The sequence below is a fragment of the Podarcis erhardii genome (genome assembly GCF_964252035.2).
Source record: "Podarcis erhardii genome assembly, chromosome: 7".
Classification (NCBI taxonomy): Eukaryota; Metazoa; Chordata; class Lepidosauria; order Squamata; family Lacertidae; genus Podarcis; species Podarcis erhardii.
Genome location: NC_138511.1, coordinates 46,335,371 through 46,354,441, shown reverse-complemented (window position 1 = coordinate 46,354,441; position 19,071 = coordinate 46,335,371). Strand labels below are relative to the sequence as shown.

At 42.8% G+C, this 19,071-nt stretch overlaps 1 protein-coding gene across 2 annotated transcripts in view; it reads right to left on the bottom strand.

Annotated features, from left to right (window-relative positions):
- The window catches only part of PSKH1 (protein serine kinase H1), a 30,756-nt gene extending 12,818 nt beyond the window's left edge, over positions 1-17,938 (bottom strand). Inside the window, exons 1-2 of one of the 2 annotated variants that reach the window (XM_081870516.1) lie at positions 17,812-17,938; positions 14,025-15,043 (exon numbers count right to left, since the gene is read on the bottom strand). In XM_081870516.1, coding sequence (XP_081726642.1) covers positions 14,025-14,945 — 921 coding nt within the window. In that variant the 5' untranslated portion in view covers positions 14,946-15,043; positions 17,812-17,938. Of the gene's footprint in view, positions 1-14,024; positions 15,044-17,334; positions 17,687-17,811 lie in introns of those variants that run through there. The other variant, XM_081870517.1, reaches the window with a different exon arrangement.
- Positions 17,939-19,071: the final 1,133 nt, after the last annotated feature.

The following is a 19,071-nucleotide window of genomic DNA, read 5'->3' as shown; positions in this document are numbered from 1 at the left end:
TTGGATAACATACAACAGACACACATCATCCTAAGAAACAGAGTCTTAAGACACAGGCATACACTATGCACAACTAAAGGCAGCCACATTTAAGACCAAGCACTAGGCAAGCTTAAATGCATCAACCCACTCAAGCAAGAAATACTTTTTTACTACACACCAGAGAAAAGAAGTTAATGAATCCTGAGAAACAGATTGCCAGGCAGTTGGTGGTAGTCAGCAAAAGCCTGAGCAAGCCAAGCAGTCAGAAACCCTGTAAAACACTGCTCAAATGAAAAAGTAAAGCCGCCGTAAACAATTGCTGCATCTTCGGTGGGTACCATCCTCAACAGGCACCACCCTTATTTTGTACTGTCTGGGTTACTTGTGTTTCTTAACAACACAGAAGTACAGAAACAGATGGCAGCCCTGTACTCTTGAAGGGCTGTAGATCAGTGGCAGAGCACTGGCTTTGAGTGCCATAGGATTCAATACCCGATGTCTCCAGATAAGGCTGGGAAACTGTGAAACCCTGGAGAGCCTCTGCCAGCCAGCATTGACAAAACTGAGCTAGAAGGACCCATGGTTATACCAACCCAAAAGCAGGTATAATTCTTGTCTAAGGTAGATCAAATTCAACACCAAGAAATACTGGATACTGCAATATGCATAGACTATGCAAATTTAGAAGATTTATAGAAGTTATTCAGCTAGTCATGGGGAAAGGCAAGAAGTTATGTAGGCCACAGAAACCCTGCTGACAGCAAATCCTCTTCCATTTGCTCCCCACAATTTCTTTTGATAGTATACAGGCATTGCCAACACACTTTCAAGCTTCTCTTTGGTACCTTGAGGGCTGGAAACAGGCATTTAAAGAAAAAGGGAGAGGAGATTCTCAGGATTCTAAGTCATGCAGTCAAAATTTGTGGAGACACAAACGTACACCTCCCAGCCTAAAATGCTATAATAGACTCTCTGCTGCAAGAGTACCAGAGTGGCCCATTTCTCAAATCAGGGCAAGGATAACTATATATAAATTTGCCAGAGACTGGACTGGCTCAGCCAAACTAAATGTTTGGTTTCTGAAGCAGTTATTAAGCAACACCAATATCATAAATAGTGAAAACAGCAATATAGCAAGGAATGGGATGGGGTGGGGAGTACAGAACCACAAGGGAAGAAGGGGAACAGAAACACTGGCCTTGGCTAGGTTGGCCCTAGCCCTAATGGGTTTATTCAGCTGACTGCCTACACATAGTCACTTGCTCTGCTATTAATAGTATTGCTCCCCTGGAGTAGCATCAGGTTGGTTCCACCACTGTGCCTGCACTGCATCAAAGCTCCCAATGCCTTGCCCCTCTCCCTTTCAGAAACTGGCAGTGACATGCAGTGTTGGGAAGCCAGGAGAGCAACATATCACTGCTAACAACTACTGCTCGATGGCACAGAGGGTTTCCCTGGTGCATGGTAAGGTCCCATCCTCCCACGGAAATTACATCTGGCTAATAAGACTCCTTTTTTGAAACCTAATTGTGACATTGGGACAATTTTAGAGGCCCTACAGTCGGGGAGGAAGAGTTGTGGCATGTGTGTGGTGCCCTCAAGCATTTTTCTGGTTTGCTAATGCGCCCACAGGCTCAAAGAGGTTGGCAAATCCAGGTCTACAGGAAGAGTCTGGTGACTTGACACATCATGCAAAAATAGACCATGAAGGTCTCCAGATGTATCCACTGGTGTTCCTTGATAAATGAACAATATAAAGGAAATTTTGTGCTGCCTAGTTTTAAGTGGGTACTGGCAAGCAGTTAAGCCATTATCAGATCTGGATGTCACTAGGAATGTCACTCCATATATCTCAGAAAGTTCAAGATGACAGACACGTAACTAGACAAATCTCTTGAATTGTACTCATCATGCAATCTCTACAAGATTTGAACCCCCTTTGGTCTAGGATAATACAGCTGTAAGTTAGTTTCCCAATCACTCTGGAAATCAATCTCCTGAAATATCTCAAAATAAAGGCTCCCCCAGGAGAGACGTTCCTCATGTGCAGCATGCCACAGTATGGGAACTCTGCAAGCTACAAGCCACTGGGCATGAATCTATATAGCTGGGCCGGCAAATCCAGTATCAGCAGGTGCTACAAACAGCTGACAGCGGGAAGCTTCCTCCCCATAACCAACTGTCTGAACAGCTTACCATTTAACCAATCAATGCTTGATTGGTTGCTTGAGCTGATTCTCAGGTTTTAGCAGAACCACACAATTCTTCCAGAAAAGAATTTAGGTCCAAACAAATAACTAATTGGGAAGCATGTTTGGGGACTCCAGACTGGCACTCTCCCAGAACTGCAGGAGGGAAAGGAGGAGAGGGACAGAGAAAGCTACCAATTCTCAGAAAGACTGGACCACACAAGGAGTGGTGGGAATAAAGTAAACATAAACCAGAGCTTGGACAGAATGATAAGAGACATATTTGAGCAAGCAGGGTGGGAAGGTCTGCTTGGTTTTTGGAAGAGTTCAATAAACCTTCTTGTCTTTACAGTAACAGTTGCTCTTAGTTTGTGTTAAATGTAGTAAAATGTAGGTTCTCAACTTACAGTGCATGTAGTTATGGCAGCTACAATAAATTTTGATGAAAGCTGGAGATTAAATAAGGTTTCAACTATAAAAGAGTTGAAAAATAAACTGATTGGGTTTGTTATGTCTATATCAATACAAAGACTAATAGATTTGTTGAAAATGGCTTTGCTTTTAGTAGCTTTCAGAAGAGTTGGATTTCTCCAGCTGGGATAGCTTGTCAGAACAAAAAAGTCTTCAGTTGTTTTTGGGAAGGGCAGATAATGGGCACCTGCCATATATTGACAAGGAATGCTATTCCACAGAAAAGGAGCAGCCTTCATCTAGCCCACCACATTCTACTCATGTAAAAACACACTGATTCCTGGACCGTCCATGGGCCAGATTTAGAAGGCAATTGGGCTGCATCCGGCCCCTGGGCCTTAGGTTGCCTACCACTACTCTAAAACTCCTAATGAATGCTCCCAATGGTTTAATGTAGATGTTAAATAGCACCGGAGACATTATTATGTCCTGTGGCACCCTATAACTCAAAATCCAAGGGGCTAAGGAGCACTCATCCAATGCTACCTTCTGGAACCAGCCGTGGAGATAAGATTGAAAGCATGGCGGAACAGTGCCCCTGAAGCCCATCTCCCAGGTGGATGCCATGATTGATGATATCAAAAGCTGAGGAGAGAAGAAGAGGAGTTTGGACTTGATATCTCGCCTTTCACTCCCCTTAAGGAGTCTCAAAGTGGCTAACAATCTCCTTTCCCTTCCTCGCCCCACAACAAACACTCTGTGGGGTGAGTGAGGCTGAGAGACTTCAGAGAAGTGTGACTAGCCCAAGGTCACCCAGCAGCTGCATGTGGAGGAGCGGGGAAGCAAACCTGGTTCACCAGATTATGAGTTCACCGCTCTTAACCACTACACCATGTTGGCTCCCAGAAATAGAAGGCACAGTTGCAACATTTTTCTGAGAATGTATAAATCTTTAGAAATTTTAATATTAATGTAACAACAGTTTTATACATGATTTTCTGAGGAGCAGAATATTTGTAATAATTTACAGATGTTGAGTCTTTTGGATACTTCCATCAGTTTATATTCCTGACAAATGTATCAAGATAATCTATTGTATATTTACTTATTTATGATAAGATTTTGTGTATTTTATAAGATAAAAATATTGTATTAGAAAAGGAAGAAACTTTCCTTCTGGTGTAAATGGCAAGAAAAAGCCTCTAGGTCACCAAAGAATTGCATTGTATGTGTGGACTTAGTATGGCAGAAAGAACGGCTCTTCTGCTGGCTCCATATGCAGCTGAATAGATTCACCATATTGCCTGGTGGATTCAGTGGGTTCCCACTGTGACCAAAAGAAACATGCATTATTAGTTAAACTAGTTTGGTTTCTTTCTTTTTTTAGTTTTACAGGAATGTTTACTTTGGTTATTCACAAGGTTTTGCAATGCCCTGTGACGGAGGGCGGGGGGGGATGGAATTATTTGCATTATAGCCCAACTTTGCTGTCCTCTACTTATACAACTTGCCAGTCAGTTGTGACGTAAGGCCAACATATTTCGCTCTCTCTTTAAGCATGGCAAATCAGGCTTGTGTCAAAAGGGACCCAAGCCCAAAATATTTTAACGGTCTGTTGAAACTATGTATTTATGATGTCAAGACGGTGAACAAATAAGTCTAAAAGGGATGCAACAACTGAGATAGCCTCTTTACTCTTCAGGGGATTCATGCTGCAGAAGAAGTCTTCACTCTATTCTGATGGGAGACTATCCCTCTCATTTTATTAAATGGACTGAGCACCTTCAGAAGGCAAATAAACTACAATGTGTACTGTGCATTCTGTCACATTTAAATCAGAGCTAGAAGCTTTGTGAGTGTGTGCATTTGTATGCTTGATTTGATATTCTCCACGTTCTCTAAATAATCACTTTTATTTTAACAAATGCAATACTAGTTTTGTCCCAGTATTATTCAAGGAACTCACTTCCATCTCAAACAAGTGTTTGATGTGTGATTTTCAAACTATTTCACTTTACAGTGGTACCTCGGGCTACAGATTCTTCAGGTTACAGACTCCGCTAACCCAGAAATAGTACCTTGGGTTAAGAACTTTGTTTCAGGATGAGAACAGAAATCGCACTAGCGGCGCAGCGGCAGCAGGAGGCCCCATTAGCTAAAGTGGTGCTTCAGGTTAAGAACAGTTTCAGGTTAGGAACGAAACTCCAGAACGAATTAAGTGCTTAACCCGAGGTACCAATGTTTTTTGAGAAAAATACTCTCCTGGAGACTCAAAGAAGTTTATAATTAATGCACCATAATGGAAAGTGGACATTTTACAGAAAACAATACAGATGCTTAGTAATTCATAGAAACTGACAATGAGAAGTGTCAAATTCAGCTTGCAATACAGGTCCAAATATAGGTCCATTCTCCCCTTCCCCAAAGAAACATCTTTACTACAGGATATCTGGTTACTTCGAGCAGATTTGCACTCACCCTAGGTAACCATTGCTACGAGTTTCTAATTCTGCAAAAGTTTCTACCACTGTTCCAGTTAGTTAGCCACACAGCTCAGCACAAAACCACGTCAACTACATCAGCACTGCAGATAGACAATATGATGCCCTTCAGATGTTGCTGGATCCCCAACTCCCATCAGCCCCAGCCAGCATGGCCAATGGTCAGGGATAACGGCAGTTGTAACCCAACAGCAACTGAAGGGCACCACGTTGGCTACCTCTGCCTGAGATGAACAGTTGCATTAAGGTCAGGTGTAGGAGATAAGAAAAAGAGGCAGAGCAAAAAAGGCTTCTGAGCCTCATCATAGAGTGTGCATTTGTCAGGCTGACCTCAACGTTCCACCTCAGGCATGGAGACAGCCTATTTCAGGCTCTTTTCAATGTTCCTCCGTCTTGAAAGAAAAAAAATGAAAGAAAGAAAGGGGGGGGAGAGAGAGAGAGACCAGAACACTCTGTCTCTTAAGTAGAGGCCCCTCAGGTCACATGCAGCCTTCACCCATACTCGCTCAATGCTCTCTTCATCTGGGACGCAAGAGCACATTCCTCTGTAAATGGATTTCTCTTCTCTTCCAGGAGACAGAACTCTCAGGTGCACTTAAAAACAGTTCCTCTTCTCAGTAAAAGCTGAATTTTCTAGCCTCTATTTATTCCAGTCAGAATTTTCATTGATTTGTTTGTTCATTCTTGTACATACGCACAATTTTAGGCCTCTGTGGGAAATATGTGCAACATTTAATGCATCTCACACATGGTGGGGGTGGTTCTAATAAGACCACTAGGAAGACTATCTTAAAAATCCAAAAGTTGCTTCCAAAGCACCATCCAAGGAGACAGCCAAATCTTCACATCCAGCCAAAAAAGCACAAAGTGGACCAAGGAAAGTGAAACACCTCTTTCAAAGGGCCCTCTAATTTGTGCTGTCTGGTGTCTTTGAATGTATTTCATTCATCATGTTATGTTTGAAGCAGCCAGTGTGGCCAAGCATGGAAAGCATCAGATTGAATTTTACCTTCCGAGCACCCTTTCTATAGGTAAGGAGGGAGTTGGAATGAATAATCCTTTGAAACAGGCATTCAGACCTTTCAAATTTCAAAAAGAAAATCAAATACTGTATATCAGTCAATGGAAAGAAAGAAACAACCTTACAGTCTCAGTTGGGTTAGTTTCCTGCTGGGAACATTCTTCTGTAACTATTGCAGGAAAGTCAAATCCTCAGAAGACTCAGAAGAACTGTGCAGTCATTTATAGGGATGTATGGAGAAAAAGCATTAACCAAAAGACCTCCTGCTCCCTCCTGTTACAATCAGCCACCTCTTGAATGCCCCTACTATCAAAGTGTGGTGGAAGTCTACCAAAGTCAGGACCGTTTTTGTAACAGTGCCAAATGTGATGGAGGGGGTCAAAGAAAAATCACTTTCAATTTTCTGGGCTCTTACTGGCATTGATAGTTCAATCCTACTCAAAAGAAAACGCAGTGGAGTTCAGTGGAGCTTATTGCCAGGTAAGTCAATACAGGATTGCAGCACTTTATTATTATGGCTATATTTTCTTGTTATATGCTATGAATATGTTGTAGTAAGCCATCCAGGGAGTTATGGATTGACAAGTGGGTACAAAAGTTAAAGTGGCAAACTGCCTGCCTAAAGTTGATGTTTAAAGTATAAATATTTTTAGCACCAAAATATCTGACTGCACGATATTTTATCTGTAAGCTGCCTTGAATCTCTGTCAGGGGAAAAACAGGGTATAAATAAATAAATAAATAAATAACTAAATAAATAAATAAATAAATAAATAAATAAATGTGGTAATAATAATAATACCATAACATCATAAACACACATCCCTGCTAGTAAAGGCAAGCCAAATTTCCATTGGGATCAATGCACATGCACTGAATTCCTGCTTGCTTTTAGATGAGACTTGGGAATGTTTAGTTTTCTTTTAGGGCTGTGCACAAGAACACAGGAAGCTGCCATACACTGATATACCATTGGTCCATCCAGCTCAATATTGCATGTGTGGACCAGATCTCCAGGGCTTCAGAAAGGGGTTTCTCCCAGTCCTACATGGAGATACTGGAAACTGAAACTGAGGCCTTCTGCATGCAAAGCAGATGCTCTCCCACTGGCATCAGCAAAAACTGTCCCTTTATTTGCACTGCTCCTCCTGCATCCCCACATGGCACACAGCCCTTACATGTTTGGGATACCAATTCCCATGAGTAAACATGTTTTTGCATTGAGGAGTGGAGGAAAAAATCACACATATTTACGATATCCCAATTTTATTTGGACTGTGTCCCGTGAAGCTGACTTGGTGAAGTTATAGCAAAAAGCTAAGCTTGAGTGTCAAATGGGAAGAAGGCAGATGCTATGGTGTTAGGAGGAGCTTAAATACAAAGGCAGTCTTTGAATATTTATGTTATGTTCCTTTCCCTTTCCCTTTTATAATTCTGTATGCCTCCATTTCACACTAACCCAAGCTAATGTCAACCAGAAACTGTTATGCACCACATCGTGTTCCAGGCTAAATATGCAACACGACCCTTCAAAGTGCATTGTGCGTCAAGGTGTTTAAGCCTCATCCCATCTGAAGGTGGTATTCATCAGAGAATAAAAGCTGGTGTGAGTCACAAAGCAAAAGGAAGGGGAGGGTGTGACGTTGGTGGACCATTTACTCAAGCGAGTCAACAAATATCCATGACAATAGATTTCAGCCACTCTTTCAAGACAGATAATGCAGCCTACACTTTTTAAATTATGATCAGGAAAGTTTACAAAGTATGTTTTCAGGATTCTTACTTTGCTTCCAGTAACTCTAGACATGTCCTCTAAAACACTCCCCGCAGATTCCACTGGGCTTCTTTAGTAAGTAAAAGTAGATCTTGAAGTAAAAGCCAAGGCAAAGAGGATTTGTTAAATTTTTATACTGCCTTCCTCCATGTTGCTCAGCATGGCATGTATGGTTCTCCCCTTCCCCTGTGAGGTAGGTTAGGCTGACAGACCGACTGGCCCACATTTACTCAGTGAACTGCACTGTCATAGTCCAACACTTTTAATCACTGCACCACACTGGTTTTCTCCCCGACCCTTTATCTCCCCTCTTGGGGAATGCTCTCTCCAGGGAGCCTTGCCTGGCACCTTTGTTACTATCTTTAGGTGTCAGGCAAAAACATCCCTCTTCTCCTAAACAATCTAGGGTCTTTTAAACCATCGATGGCAGGCATTGTTTTATTTTCTTTTTATGGTATGTGTTTTTGTGTTTTTATAATGTAAACTGCCCTGTAATATTCAGATGAAGGGCAGTATAAAAATTTAATAATAATCTTTGTAATGCTCTTCAGATGTCAGCTAGGTTCAAAAGAAATACCGTATTTTTCGCTCTATAAGACGCACCAGACCACAAGACGGACCTAGTTTTTGGAGGAGGAAAACAAGAAAAAAAAAATTCTGAATCTCAGAAGCCAGAACAGCAAGAGGGATAGCTGCGCAGTGAAAGCAGCAATCCCTCTTGCTGTTCTGGCTTCTGTGATAGCTGCGCAGCCTGCATTCGCTCCATAAGACGCACACACATTTCCCCTTACTTTTTAGGAGGGAAAAAGTGAGTCTTATAGAGCAAAAAATGTGGTAGTAACTGACTGGCTCAAGGGTACTCAGTGAGCTTCATGGCTCAGTGAGAATTTCAACTCCATTCTCCCCACTCCTAGCCTGACACTCTAACCACTACAATGTTCTGGATCTAAGACAACAAGCACAGAGACAGAGCAGCCAGGAAACACAAACAATATACGGAAGAATTTGAGAATGCAGCAGTTCAAGCGAAAGGCACCAAAGAACGTGGGGGCAAGTAGAAATGAAGATACAAAAATGATGCAATTTATTTCAACAAACTTCCAAGTTGTTCTATGCAAAAATTATTTGCCGGAGTACCAGTCAACTCTTATGATGCCTTCTAGGAGGGGCTGCTGAAAGGCTGAGCCACTGAGGCCAGACTGACAGCATTTAAGATGCATGGCAGCATAGTTGGAGAAATTGGATAGAGATAACTTTTTCTCCCTCTCTCATAATGGAAGCTGAATGTTGTATGATTCAGCACAGGAAAAGCAATGTACTTCTTCACACTGGGCATAGTTCAACTATGGAATTCACTCCCACAATTATGTATTGGTGGCCATCAACTTTCATGGCTTTAAAACAAGATTAGATAAATTAATAAGTGACTATTGGCCATGATAGGTATGTTCTGTCTTCATTGTTGAAGGCTCTAAATACAGCTTGCTAGGTCACAAGTAAGGAGAGTGATGCTGCACTCATATCCTGCTTCTGGGATAATAGGATGCTAGACTAAATGAGCCTTTGGCCTTATCCAACAGGACTCTTTCCTCTTCTTATGACATGCAGCTAGTGGCTTCCATTATGGGTGAACATAATAGTAAAACAACTAACTGTTTGCCTGCCACTCTGTCAAACGTAGGCTCCATGCACTATTGCAAATATTACTCAGAGCTTGCCAGGACTGTAACTCTCTACAGCACTACATTGTCTGTTTCAAAACAAACGGTAGGAAGAGAGGGAATCATTCCAGATGATATGAATAGTGACCTGAGCTTGGGGAACAGGATGGCAGTGGTATGGGGAACTGTGGTGATGCATGACATGGTAGCATTCAACTAGAAACAGAAACAGACTCTGGCCTGAGCATTGCCACTGTTGTGACCAAAGGACATCTTGATCTTGACTCAGCAGGGGCACTAACAGCAGCAAAGATTCTGCGGAGATAATCTCCTGACCAAAAAGATGGAAAATCAAGGTGGAAGACATGGCTGATTGGAACCTTGAAGAGGAGCACTCCTCTACAAAGGTGATGATACACTGCAACATTTTGTTGCAAGTCTTAGTACTTTAACATTGGCAAAGTGCTTTCAAGAAGAAGTAGGCATAACTCAGAGGTAGATCATTTGTTTTGCATGCAGAAGGGTCCCAGGTTCAATACCCAGCATCTCCAGGTCGAGCTGGGAACAAATCCTGCCTGAGACTGCCTGCCAATCATTGTGAACAATACTGAGTAAAACAACCACCTGACTTGGTATAAGGTCCTTGGTTCCATGTATATTTTCCAGTAATTTTTACAACAATCCTAAGTCTGCGTTTTTATCCCACATACTGTAGATGGGAGAACCAGGGCCGTGAGAAAGTAACTTGCCTAAAGCAGCTTAATGAGTTCAAGGTAGAGGTGACATTTGAAGCTGGGACTTCCTGATTTATACATCAGCCTCTACACTACACCAGCTCCCAAGCACTAAGTTTCCCCACAGGCCAACAGCCTCCAGTACCTGTACTCCACATATTATGCCAAGTTGCAAATAGCTACTTCTCCCTTGAATTCCAACTTTTAAGTAGTTGGAAGCCTTCTAGTTTGTTAGCATCAAATCAGAAATGCAAAAGAGTGACAGGATACATTTCTGAAAAGCATGTGAACTCTCCTCTCTATTTGAAACACTAGAACAGAAGAAGTTTTCTGCTATGTTACCTGTAGGATTTTTGACAGTAAAACTAGCTCCTTCAGCTTATTTAGCAAAGCCCTGATAAAGCAAAGAAAGAGCAGCAGGGAGCAGGGAGGCAGGAGAGAACACAATTAGTTCCTGATGGATAGGCTGTACTGATCCAGCTTCGATAAGCATTGTAACCCTTACCTAGGGAGCTAACATCATCAAAAGGGCTTGCCAAGTCACATATCCCCAGACTGACTTAAACGCCATGCCTTTGCCATCAACTCTATACCATCAGGAGCCAGAGAATGATAATTAGAGTAGTTGAGGTCAGCAGGACCTAAATGAGCTATTAAGGTATAGCTTTCCCATCAATTGCCTACTAGCCTCTTGAAAACAGACACTCTGCTCCAGGAAAAGAACCCAAATTGTAAGCTCTCTTCATTTCTCATAAAGAAAATGGAAATACTTCACAAGTCAGCCTGAATATCAGCTTTCACATCTCTCTCTCTCAATGTTGTTGTTTAGTCGTTTAGTCGTGTCCAACTCTTCATGACCCCATGGACCAGAGCACGCCAGGCACTTCTGTCTTCCACTGCCTCCCGCAGTTTGGTCAGACCCATGTTTGTGGCTTCGAGAACGCTGTCCAACCATCTCGTCCTCTGTCGTCCCCTTCTCCTTGTGCCCTCCATCTTTCCCAACATCAGGGTCTTTTCCAGGGAGTCTTCTCTTCTCATGAGGTGGCCAAAGTATTGGAGCCTCAGCTTCACGATCTGTCCTTCCAGTGAGCACTCAGGGCTAATTTCCTTAAGAATGGATGCGTTTGATCTTCTTGCACTCTCTCTCAATAGGACTCCACAATCTCAGTTCAGCATTTGAGGCAAGCCTTGTCTTGGAAAGTACACCTTTTCTTTTGGGGATAGGAAGAGAAGGAAAAACATCTAACCTTTTTTGGATTCTTCTATGATGCAAGTTCTCTGCCTGTGAAATTCTATGAGAGCCTATGTTAGCAAACACTCTCCTCCCTGGTTCAAAAGCACATTTCTTATGCTTTAGCCCAGAGGGTCACTGCAGGCGAATCTATAACTCTATGATCGGATCTCCACAGACATGCCTCTTGGGAGTGCCACTGTCAGATAAAAGTGTGCTCATTTCACAGAGTTAAAGCTAAAAAAGGGGGGTAGGGGCCTTTCTGTAGCAGCCTTTTTCTCCCGCATTCTCAGTCTTACACTCAGTTTGCCACAGCTGCATCCAGTGCAGTTTTAAAGGATTTCTGTGTAATAAAAGTTCTCTTAATTTGTTTTTGGAAGGCCAGTGATAAAACAAGCTTATGGCTGATTTCTTCCCATTACACCAGAAAAGATAAGAAGAAGAAAACTGATTCTCCAAGATTTATCAGGTTAGCCGAAGCATGGTTTCTTCAAGACACCCATTATTGGGGGGGGCGGGGGTTGTGGGAGCTTGGGAGCCTACCACCCGCTATCAGTTCTTTGACCTACTTCTCCATTGATTATCACTCATTCCTAAACACTGTGAAACATGTTGCTTAAATCAGTGCCAGGACACAGCAGCTGTCAGATTCATTCACAATTCACGAATAGAGAAACTAGTTGGATCATCTGGATTCACTGGCTGTGGTCTACAGGAAGCAAAACAGGCATGGCAAAATAACCAACAACAACAACTACTACTACTACTCTACAGAATATAAATGGGGTGCCTACTTACTGTAGGTTACCTACTTGCTTGTGAAATCTGACTGCCTGACACAACCCAGCCACAAACATACAGAAGCTACAAGTCAAATCAAAGAGTGACCAACTGCACATTATTTGGAAGACTTATCAAAACCTGCACAGCCATGAAAATTGCCTCAATGTTTTCAAAAGCAACTTATATCCTGATTTAGCATCTAGAACATTACACCCCAAATAATATAAAAAGGACTCTTCATCCATTACTGAAATGTCATCACAGCCTGAGAACTAGCAAGTACCTCGTTTGTTTTTCAGTCAGTTATTTTACTGTCACATCTCAACCCCCGACTGAAAAATTGCTCTCTTACATATATAAAACATTTGGCTCAGTTCTTGCTGAGATGCCACTAGGGGCAATAGTTGAATTATTTCTATTTCTGAGTGTAACTTATTGAAGGAAGTATAGAACTTATCTCCACATTCATATATTCTTCTTTCTATAACCATAAGACACACAATGAAGCAGACCAAAGCAGTACAATGACAAATTTAATTGATACATGCCAGCACCTCCTAGAAATAGCCTCTAAAGCATTGCCTCTCCAGAGAATGTGAGCCTCTCCAAATATTACTAAACAACAGCTCCCATTCGCCCTGGCCATTGGCCATGCTAGTCAGAGCTGATGGAAGCTGGTGTCCAACAACTTCTGGAGGGTCCACTGGTCTTTTGAACAGCACCAGACAAGACTCAGAAGTTAGATTTAGCTCCATCTTTCCTGAGGACAGGCAGACTCCTAGAGGGGAATGGCTTTTCAACTCATCCCATCTGAAGCTGTTGTAAAGACTTGGCAGAGCTCCCATGCATTCTTCTATCTTCCAAAGGAGTGAGGCCTCCCAAACTGCTTAAAAGCCAACCATTCCAATGCTAAAATGTTAAATAATGTTAATTTATGTAAGAAAAATAAGAATTTTTGTACAGTGGTGCCCCGCAAGACGAACATCTCGCAAGACGGAAAACCCGCTAGACGAAAGGGTTTTCCGTTTTGGAGGCGCTTCGCAAAACGAATTTCCATATGGGCTTGCTTCGCAAGACGAAAATGTCTTGCGAGTTCCTGCGGGGTTTTTTCCCCTTTCCCCCCCCTTTTCCTAAGCCTTAGCCGCTTATCAGCTGATGCGCTAAAAGCCGCTAAACCGCTAATAGCGCTAATCCGCTAAGCTGTCAATGGGTTTGCTTCGCAAGACGAAAAAACCGCTATACGAAGAGCCTCACGGAACGGATTAATTTCGTCTTGCGAGGCACCACTGTATTAGTTTAATACTTCTTTTACATTTTTCTTCTTTGCAAACCATTTTGAGAGGATTTTTTTTTCTTTAGAGGAAATGCAATACATCTCCAAAAAATGGATAAATGACTCTCAATTCCATTTCTGAAAAAGCCTGGCCTTACCACCTCCCATTAGCAGGGGCAGAGATTCCCACTGCTTGGAAATCACTTGTTACTTTTGCTTTCACCCAGACAACCTCATTGTTGTTGTTTCTTGTAAGACATTTTGTGCAAAAGGGGGCCTAATTTCTGAAACAAAAAAACATACACTATATATTCTGAAAGCAGTAGCTTTTAAAGGACCAGGGTTGCAGTAGGCTTCAAGATTTAAGGATGAGGGTGTTTCCTGTAGAGACCAGAGATTTCAGACCATCATAGAATACACTGGCACAACAGGCAACTCCCTTGCTGGAACCTTGACACACTCACCTCCCCTGAGTAACTGTACTTTCCTTTCAGAATTTGCCGATACAAGCGGGTGCGGTTGTCATCTTCAAAAGGCATAGTCCCACTTAGTAGGATGTATGAGATCACACCCAGTGCCCACATGTCTACTGAGTTTGTGTAGGGCTTTCTGACCAAGATCTCTGGGGCAATATACTCTGGTGTCCCACAGGTAGTCTTCATTAAGCAGTCGTCTCCCTTCTTTCGAGCACTCGCCAGCCCAAAGTCTGTGATCATTATTTTAGAATCCATGCCTGGGTGGTAATAGAGCAAGTTCTCTGGCTTTAAGTCCCTGTGAGTTATGCCCAATGTATGTAAGTATTTAACTCCATCCAACACCATTTGCAGCACTCGGGTAGCATCCCTTTCCGTGAAGGAACCTTTGGCAATGATTCGGTCAAACAACTCCCCTCCAGTGGCCAATTCCATCACCATGTAGACACGCTCCTGAGTCTCAAACACTTCAATGAGCTGGATGATATTGGTGTGCCGAACACGACGCAACACACACAGCTCTGACTCACACACTTCCCTTCCTTCACGGTACTTAGTCTCTATTAACTTGATTGCATACGGCTGCTTGGTAGCCTTGTGCTCCACCCGTACTACACGACTAAAGCTGCCTCGGCCAATCAGGGCTTTGATATCATACTTGGCTGTCACTCTGGGATCAAATTTTGCACGGTACTTTGCCACTCTGTTCTTGCGAGGCTCTGCCTGTTCCACATGTGGGTTAGTGTGACGAGGAGGAGAAGGGATAGCAGATTTGATGGCATCTCCATCACCCTTGATGAAGTGCTTATATATGTCAGTTTTATAACCAGTATATGGCTCCACCTTTTTAACGAGATCCAAATGAACATCCTTGGGAGGCTCAGGAAGTACTTTGCTAGTCCCACAGCCCATCACTGAATGGTACTAATCATCCATCAAGGTGTTCTCCCAGAGCAACACCAGAGCAAGCATGTCTGGAACAATTCCAATCTCCACGACATCCCAGGAAGCTGGAGTGGAAAGAGAGCGAGAGAGAGAGATGAGCATACTATATTTATTTATTTTTTTTAAAAAAATAGTTATTAAAGTTTCCAGATTAATACAAAAACGAAAATACACAAAAAATAACAAAAATACAAAAATACAGTCTTTTTTAAAAAAATACAATTTCCATTACTTATTTCCATTAACTTATTTCCCAGACCTCCTCTCACCTCCTCCTTTTGTATTCCAGTTCAAATTCTTAACTCAGCAAATCCTTATTGTAACTTATTGTAACTTATTGTAACTTATTGTAATTTATTGCTCAACCTTTACATTACAGCTGGTAACCACTTAATTTCTGTCCAACATCACTCTATTATCGAGCATACTATATTTATTCCATAAATGCCCCCTTCCTTTCTGCACATAAGCTTAATTCAGGTTTTAGTGCCTGGCACCCATTAGAATACAACTTCCACCATCCCTGGAGTTGATGGGAATTGTAGTCCAAAACATCTGGAAGACACCAGCTTGGAGGAAGACTGACACAAACCATACCTCTGTGTGATGTCTGAGTTGAACCATATTAATAACCTCAATTCTTTCTCCTGCTTATTCAATCACTTGGAAATTATCTCTACTATGACTCAGGAGACTTGGCTTCCCAGAAAATTTAATTAGGAAGGGGGAGTGGAAGTGTGCTTTAAACCACAGCTCTGTCATGAAACCAAAGGAAGAAATGCCACAACATCAGTACTTCCACTGATAAGCCAAGACTCGGACCTTCTTAGTTCTGTGCTAACTCCATCAAGTTAAAAATAAAATGATCCAACAATTCTGAGCATCTCAAGATAACTTTTAGTACATATACAGTTCAAACTGTTTCAATATATCAACCCAAGTCCTCCCAAAACCAGTTGGCTAGAGCTTCCTTAATACAATCTCCAGTAGAGGAAAACCTGTAAGTTAATTAATTGCATCCAAAAATGTGCAGAGATATTGTGAGAAAGGGAGAAAGTCACCAGAATCACTTCACAGGTATGAAGTGCTCACATTTCATGAGCATCTGCACCCAAATTATAGGTTACCTATGAAGCTGAAGACACTCACAGACCCTGGATCAATTTCACTCAAATTCCATGGAAACCAGGCTTTGTCCAGGCCTCTCTTACTTCTTCAAGTGCAGGTAATTCTTGTGCGTCAGCACTTATTACAAAAGCCAATAATGCATAATTTTAAGGTTTAAAGATCAGGTGTACAATTACTTTACCAGTGCAACTTTACTATACCGTAACCATGCAGATAACACCCTTCATATTTATTCAGCACATGTGCCTCCCAAATCTTGCTTGCCACAGGACAGTCTAAGAGATGGCCACTGCCCTGCTCCTCTGAGAGAGACTATTTTTGAAAGGGCAGTTTACAAGAGTACCACAGGAGTCAGGTGTTGACCATGTGTACCATGAAATTTTAGCATGTTTCAAGCTGCTATGAGAACACAAGAAAATGAAGTGCCCATTAAAACCCTTGTTCTCTGTAAACAGTCTTAACAAGTTTTATTCCACGGCACATATTTTTAAAGCTTTCAAGACAAGATTAGACAAGGAGTAATCATGTAGGAAGAAAACTTCAGTCACAAGTAACAAGCTGTTTTTCACCCTTGTTTTTCTGTTTTATACATTGACAACCTATTCTTCCTCTTGCATGTTGAAGAAAACCGATGTGCACCCACACAACACTGAAGCCTATACTTAATCCTCCTCCACCTTTTTTTCTACAAGCATAAACAGGGCAGCAATTCTGTATACGATGCATGTATGGAAGCTCACTTGATTTCCTGTGAGGGCCAGATATGTTAAGAAACAGTAGCAAGCCATATTTACTCCCATTCATTCTCTCTCACTACACTCAAGAGTTTTCAGGTAACAGTCAACCAGAGCTAAATTCTACCAGCATCAAGCTATAGAAGTGAATAATACTCCCAAACTACTTAATGGCAGACCAATCAGAGAGGAACCAAAACTCCAGCACATGCTTTGCAGGAAGGTGATCCAAGACGGAGTACTTGAAATCTTCAGGTAAAAGGATCAGGGAGCAGGTGATTTGAAAGACCTATGCCTCACATCCTGAAGAACAACTGCTACAAGCAATGGAGAACATGTGTGCTTACGCATGCTGTAGGGCAACTCCCATCATCTCTGACCATTGGCTAAGCTGGTTGTGGGTGATGAACTGGGAGCTCAAAACAGTTAAGAGGACACTAGGTTGGGAAATGCTGGAGTAGCCAATGCTGGACTAAACGGACAAATGGTCTTACCTAGCACAACGCAGCTTCCTTTATTTAAGAGATAAACAATTCCCTTTCCTTGACCTTATGGTGACACCAACTTAACGGGACTAAGCACAGTCAGCACCAAAGCATCTTCCTTCTTTGCTTACTCGAATTCTAAGGACAGGCGCTGCCCTACTAGAGCTTTGAGGCTGACGGGGGAAAGAGCTACGAATGCCAAAGAGGAGCAGCCTGAAGTGCTACTTTGGGCAAACGGAAGGACTACAGAGGCGCACTGCGAAAGCCCTCAAGCTCCACGCCAGGCCGGGGCGGGGGGGACGGACCTGCAAAGCAGGCCTCGGATACAGCACGAGCAAGGGAGAAATGCAGGCCCCTCTATGGTCTGGTGCGCCCAAGACATCCCCCCCGCCCCGAGTCAAGGCCCCGCCAAGACCACGCCGAATAGCAAGAAGACCATGTCGAGCTCAGTGCCTTCTGCGGCCAAGTCGCCCCACACCGACTCACCTCAGCCCGCGGCGGGGTGGGCGCCGGGTCCAGCCCAAGCCCAAATGGGGGGTTATGGCCTGGCGCTCGCGTCATTGCGTCATCAGTGAGCGCTCGGGATAACAACACACATGGCGCGCGGCCGCTTTCTCCGGCTGTGATTGGCGGAGGCGAGTCGTGGGCCGCGCTTAACGCAGAGGGGCGGGAGCGGGGGAAAGAGGTGGCCGTGGTTGTCATAGAAACCGAGGCGCGGCCAGGAAGGAAGGAAGCGCGTGCCAAGAGCGGAGCTGGAGCCCTTTACAGGCCCGTGCGGGCTGCCTTTGAGAACAGGAGGCGGCGACTGGCGCGCCCCTTGGTCTCTCTCCCCTCACGGTTGTTTTCTTCTCTGTTTTTGCTTGCCTTCATACGAATACATTGTACACATGCGCCTCTTTTAATATGCGTTTGTTTGCTTAATGCGTTTTTAAAATCTCGTCTCACCAAACCGTGACAGTTAAAAAAAACAAAACCATCACCGTTTAAGTTCTCTGAGGTTTATATTCGAGGCTTACAGCAAACGCAGGGCACGTAAATTATAAGAACGACACAAAACCCCTCCATATTCCGTGACTTTATAGAAATACTTGCATTTTTTCCAAGCTGGGTGTGTTAGAATTACCAACCAGCAAAAAAGACCAGCAGCTGAGACGTCCCTTGCCACATCTGGAGGTCCGAGCAATAAGGAATAGCAGTAAGAGAACAAAAATACAGTCGAATCGAGACAATTTGCTCCCCACCCCCACCAAATCAAGGCACCTATAGCAGAAATTCTAAGCACTTCTTCTGCCCTTCCCTGGCACTAAAAATACAGTAATAATAAATCCAATAACTATTTACTGCCCTTCCATGCCACCCAAAACTAACCGCCTCTGCCTAAAAAATACTAAATAAAGCATATCCACACTCATCAAAATAAGTACAGCCTAAAGGCTGCGATCCTATACAGGTTTACCTGAGTGTAGATCCTATTGACTGAAGCTGTATATCTGAATAGATGTGTACAGGATTGTGCAGAAAAATGACAGAAAGCTCCCTGACAACTCAACATGGGATGCAGCAGTTGGTTTTATTTAAGCGGGCTCTTTAGGGATTTTTTCATGTGTTGCCTACTGCTGTATTTTTGCTTTAGTTTGTAAATTTAGTTGCACACGCATCTAAATTTCTTATTTACCATCTAGCCTGACAAAGAGTTGAAAACAGCCAGTTGTACTAGATGACCCTCTTAGTCCCTTCCAACACTAC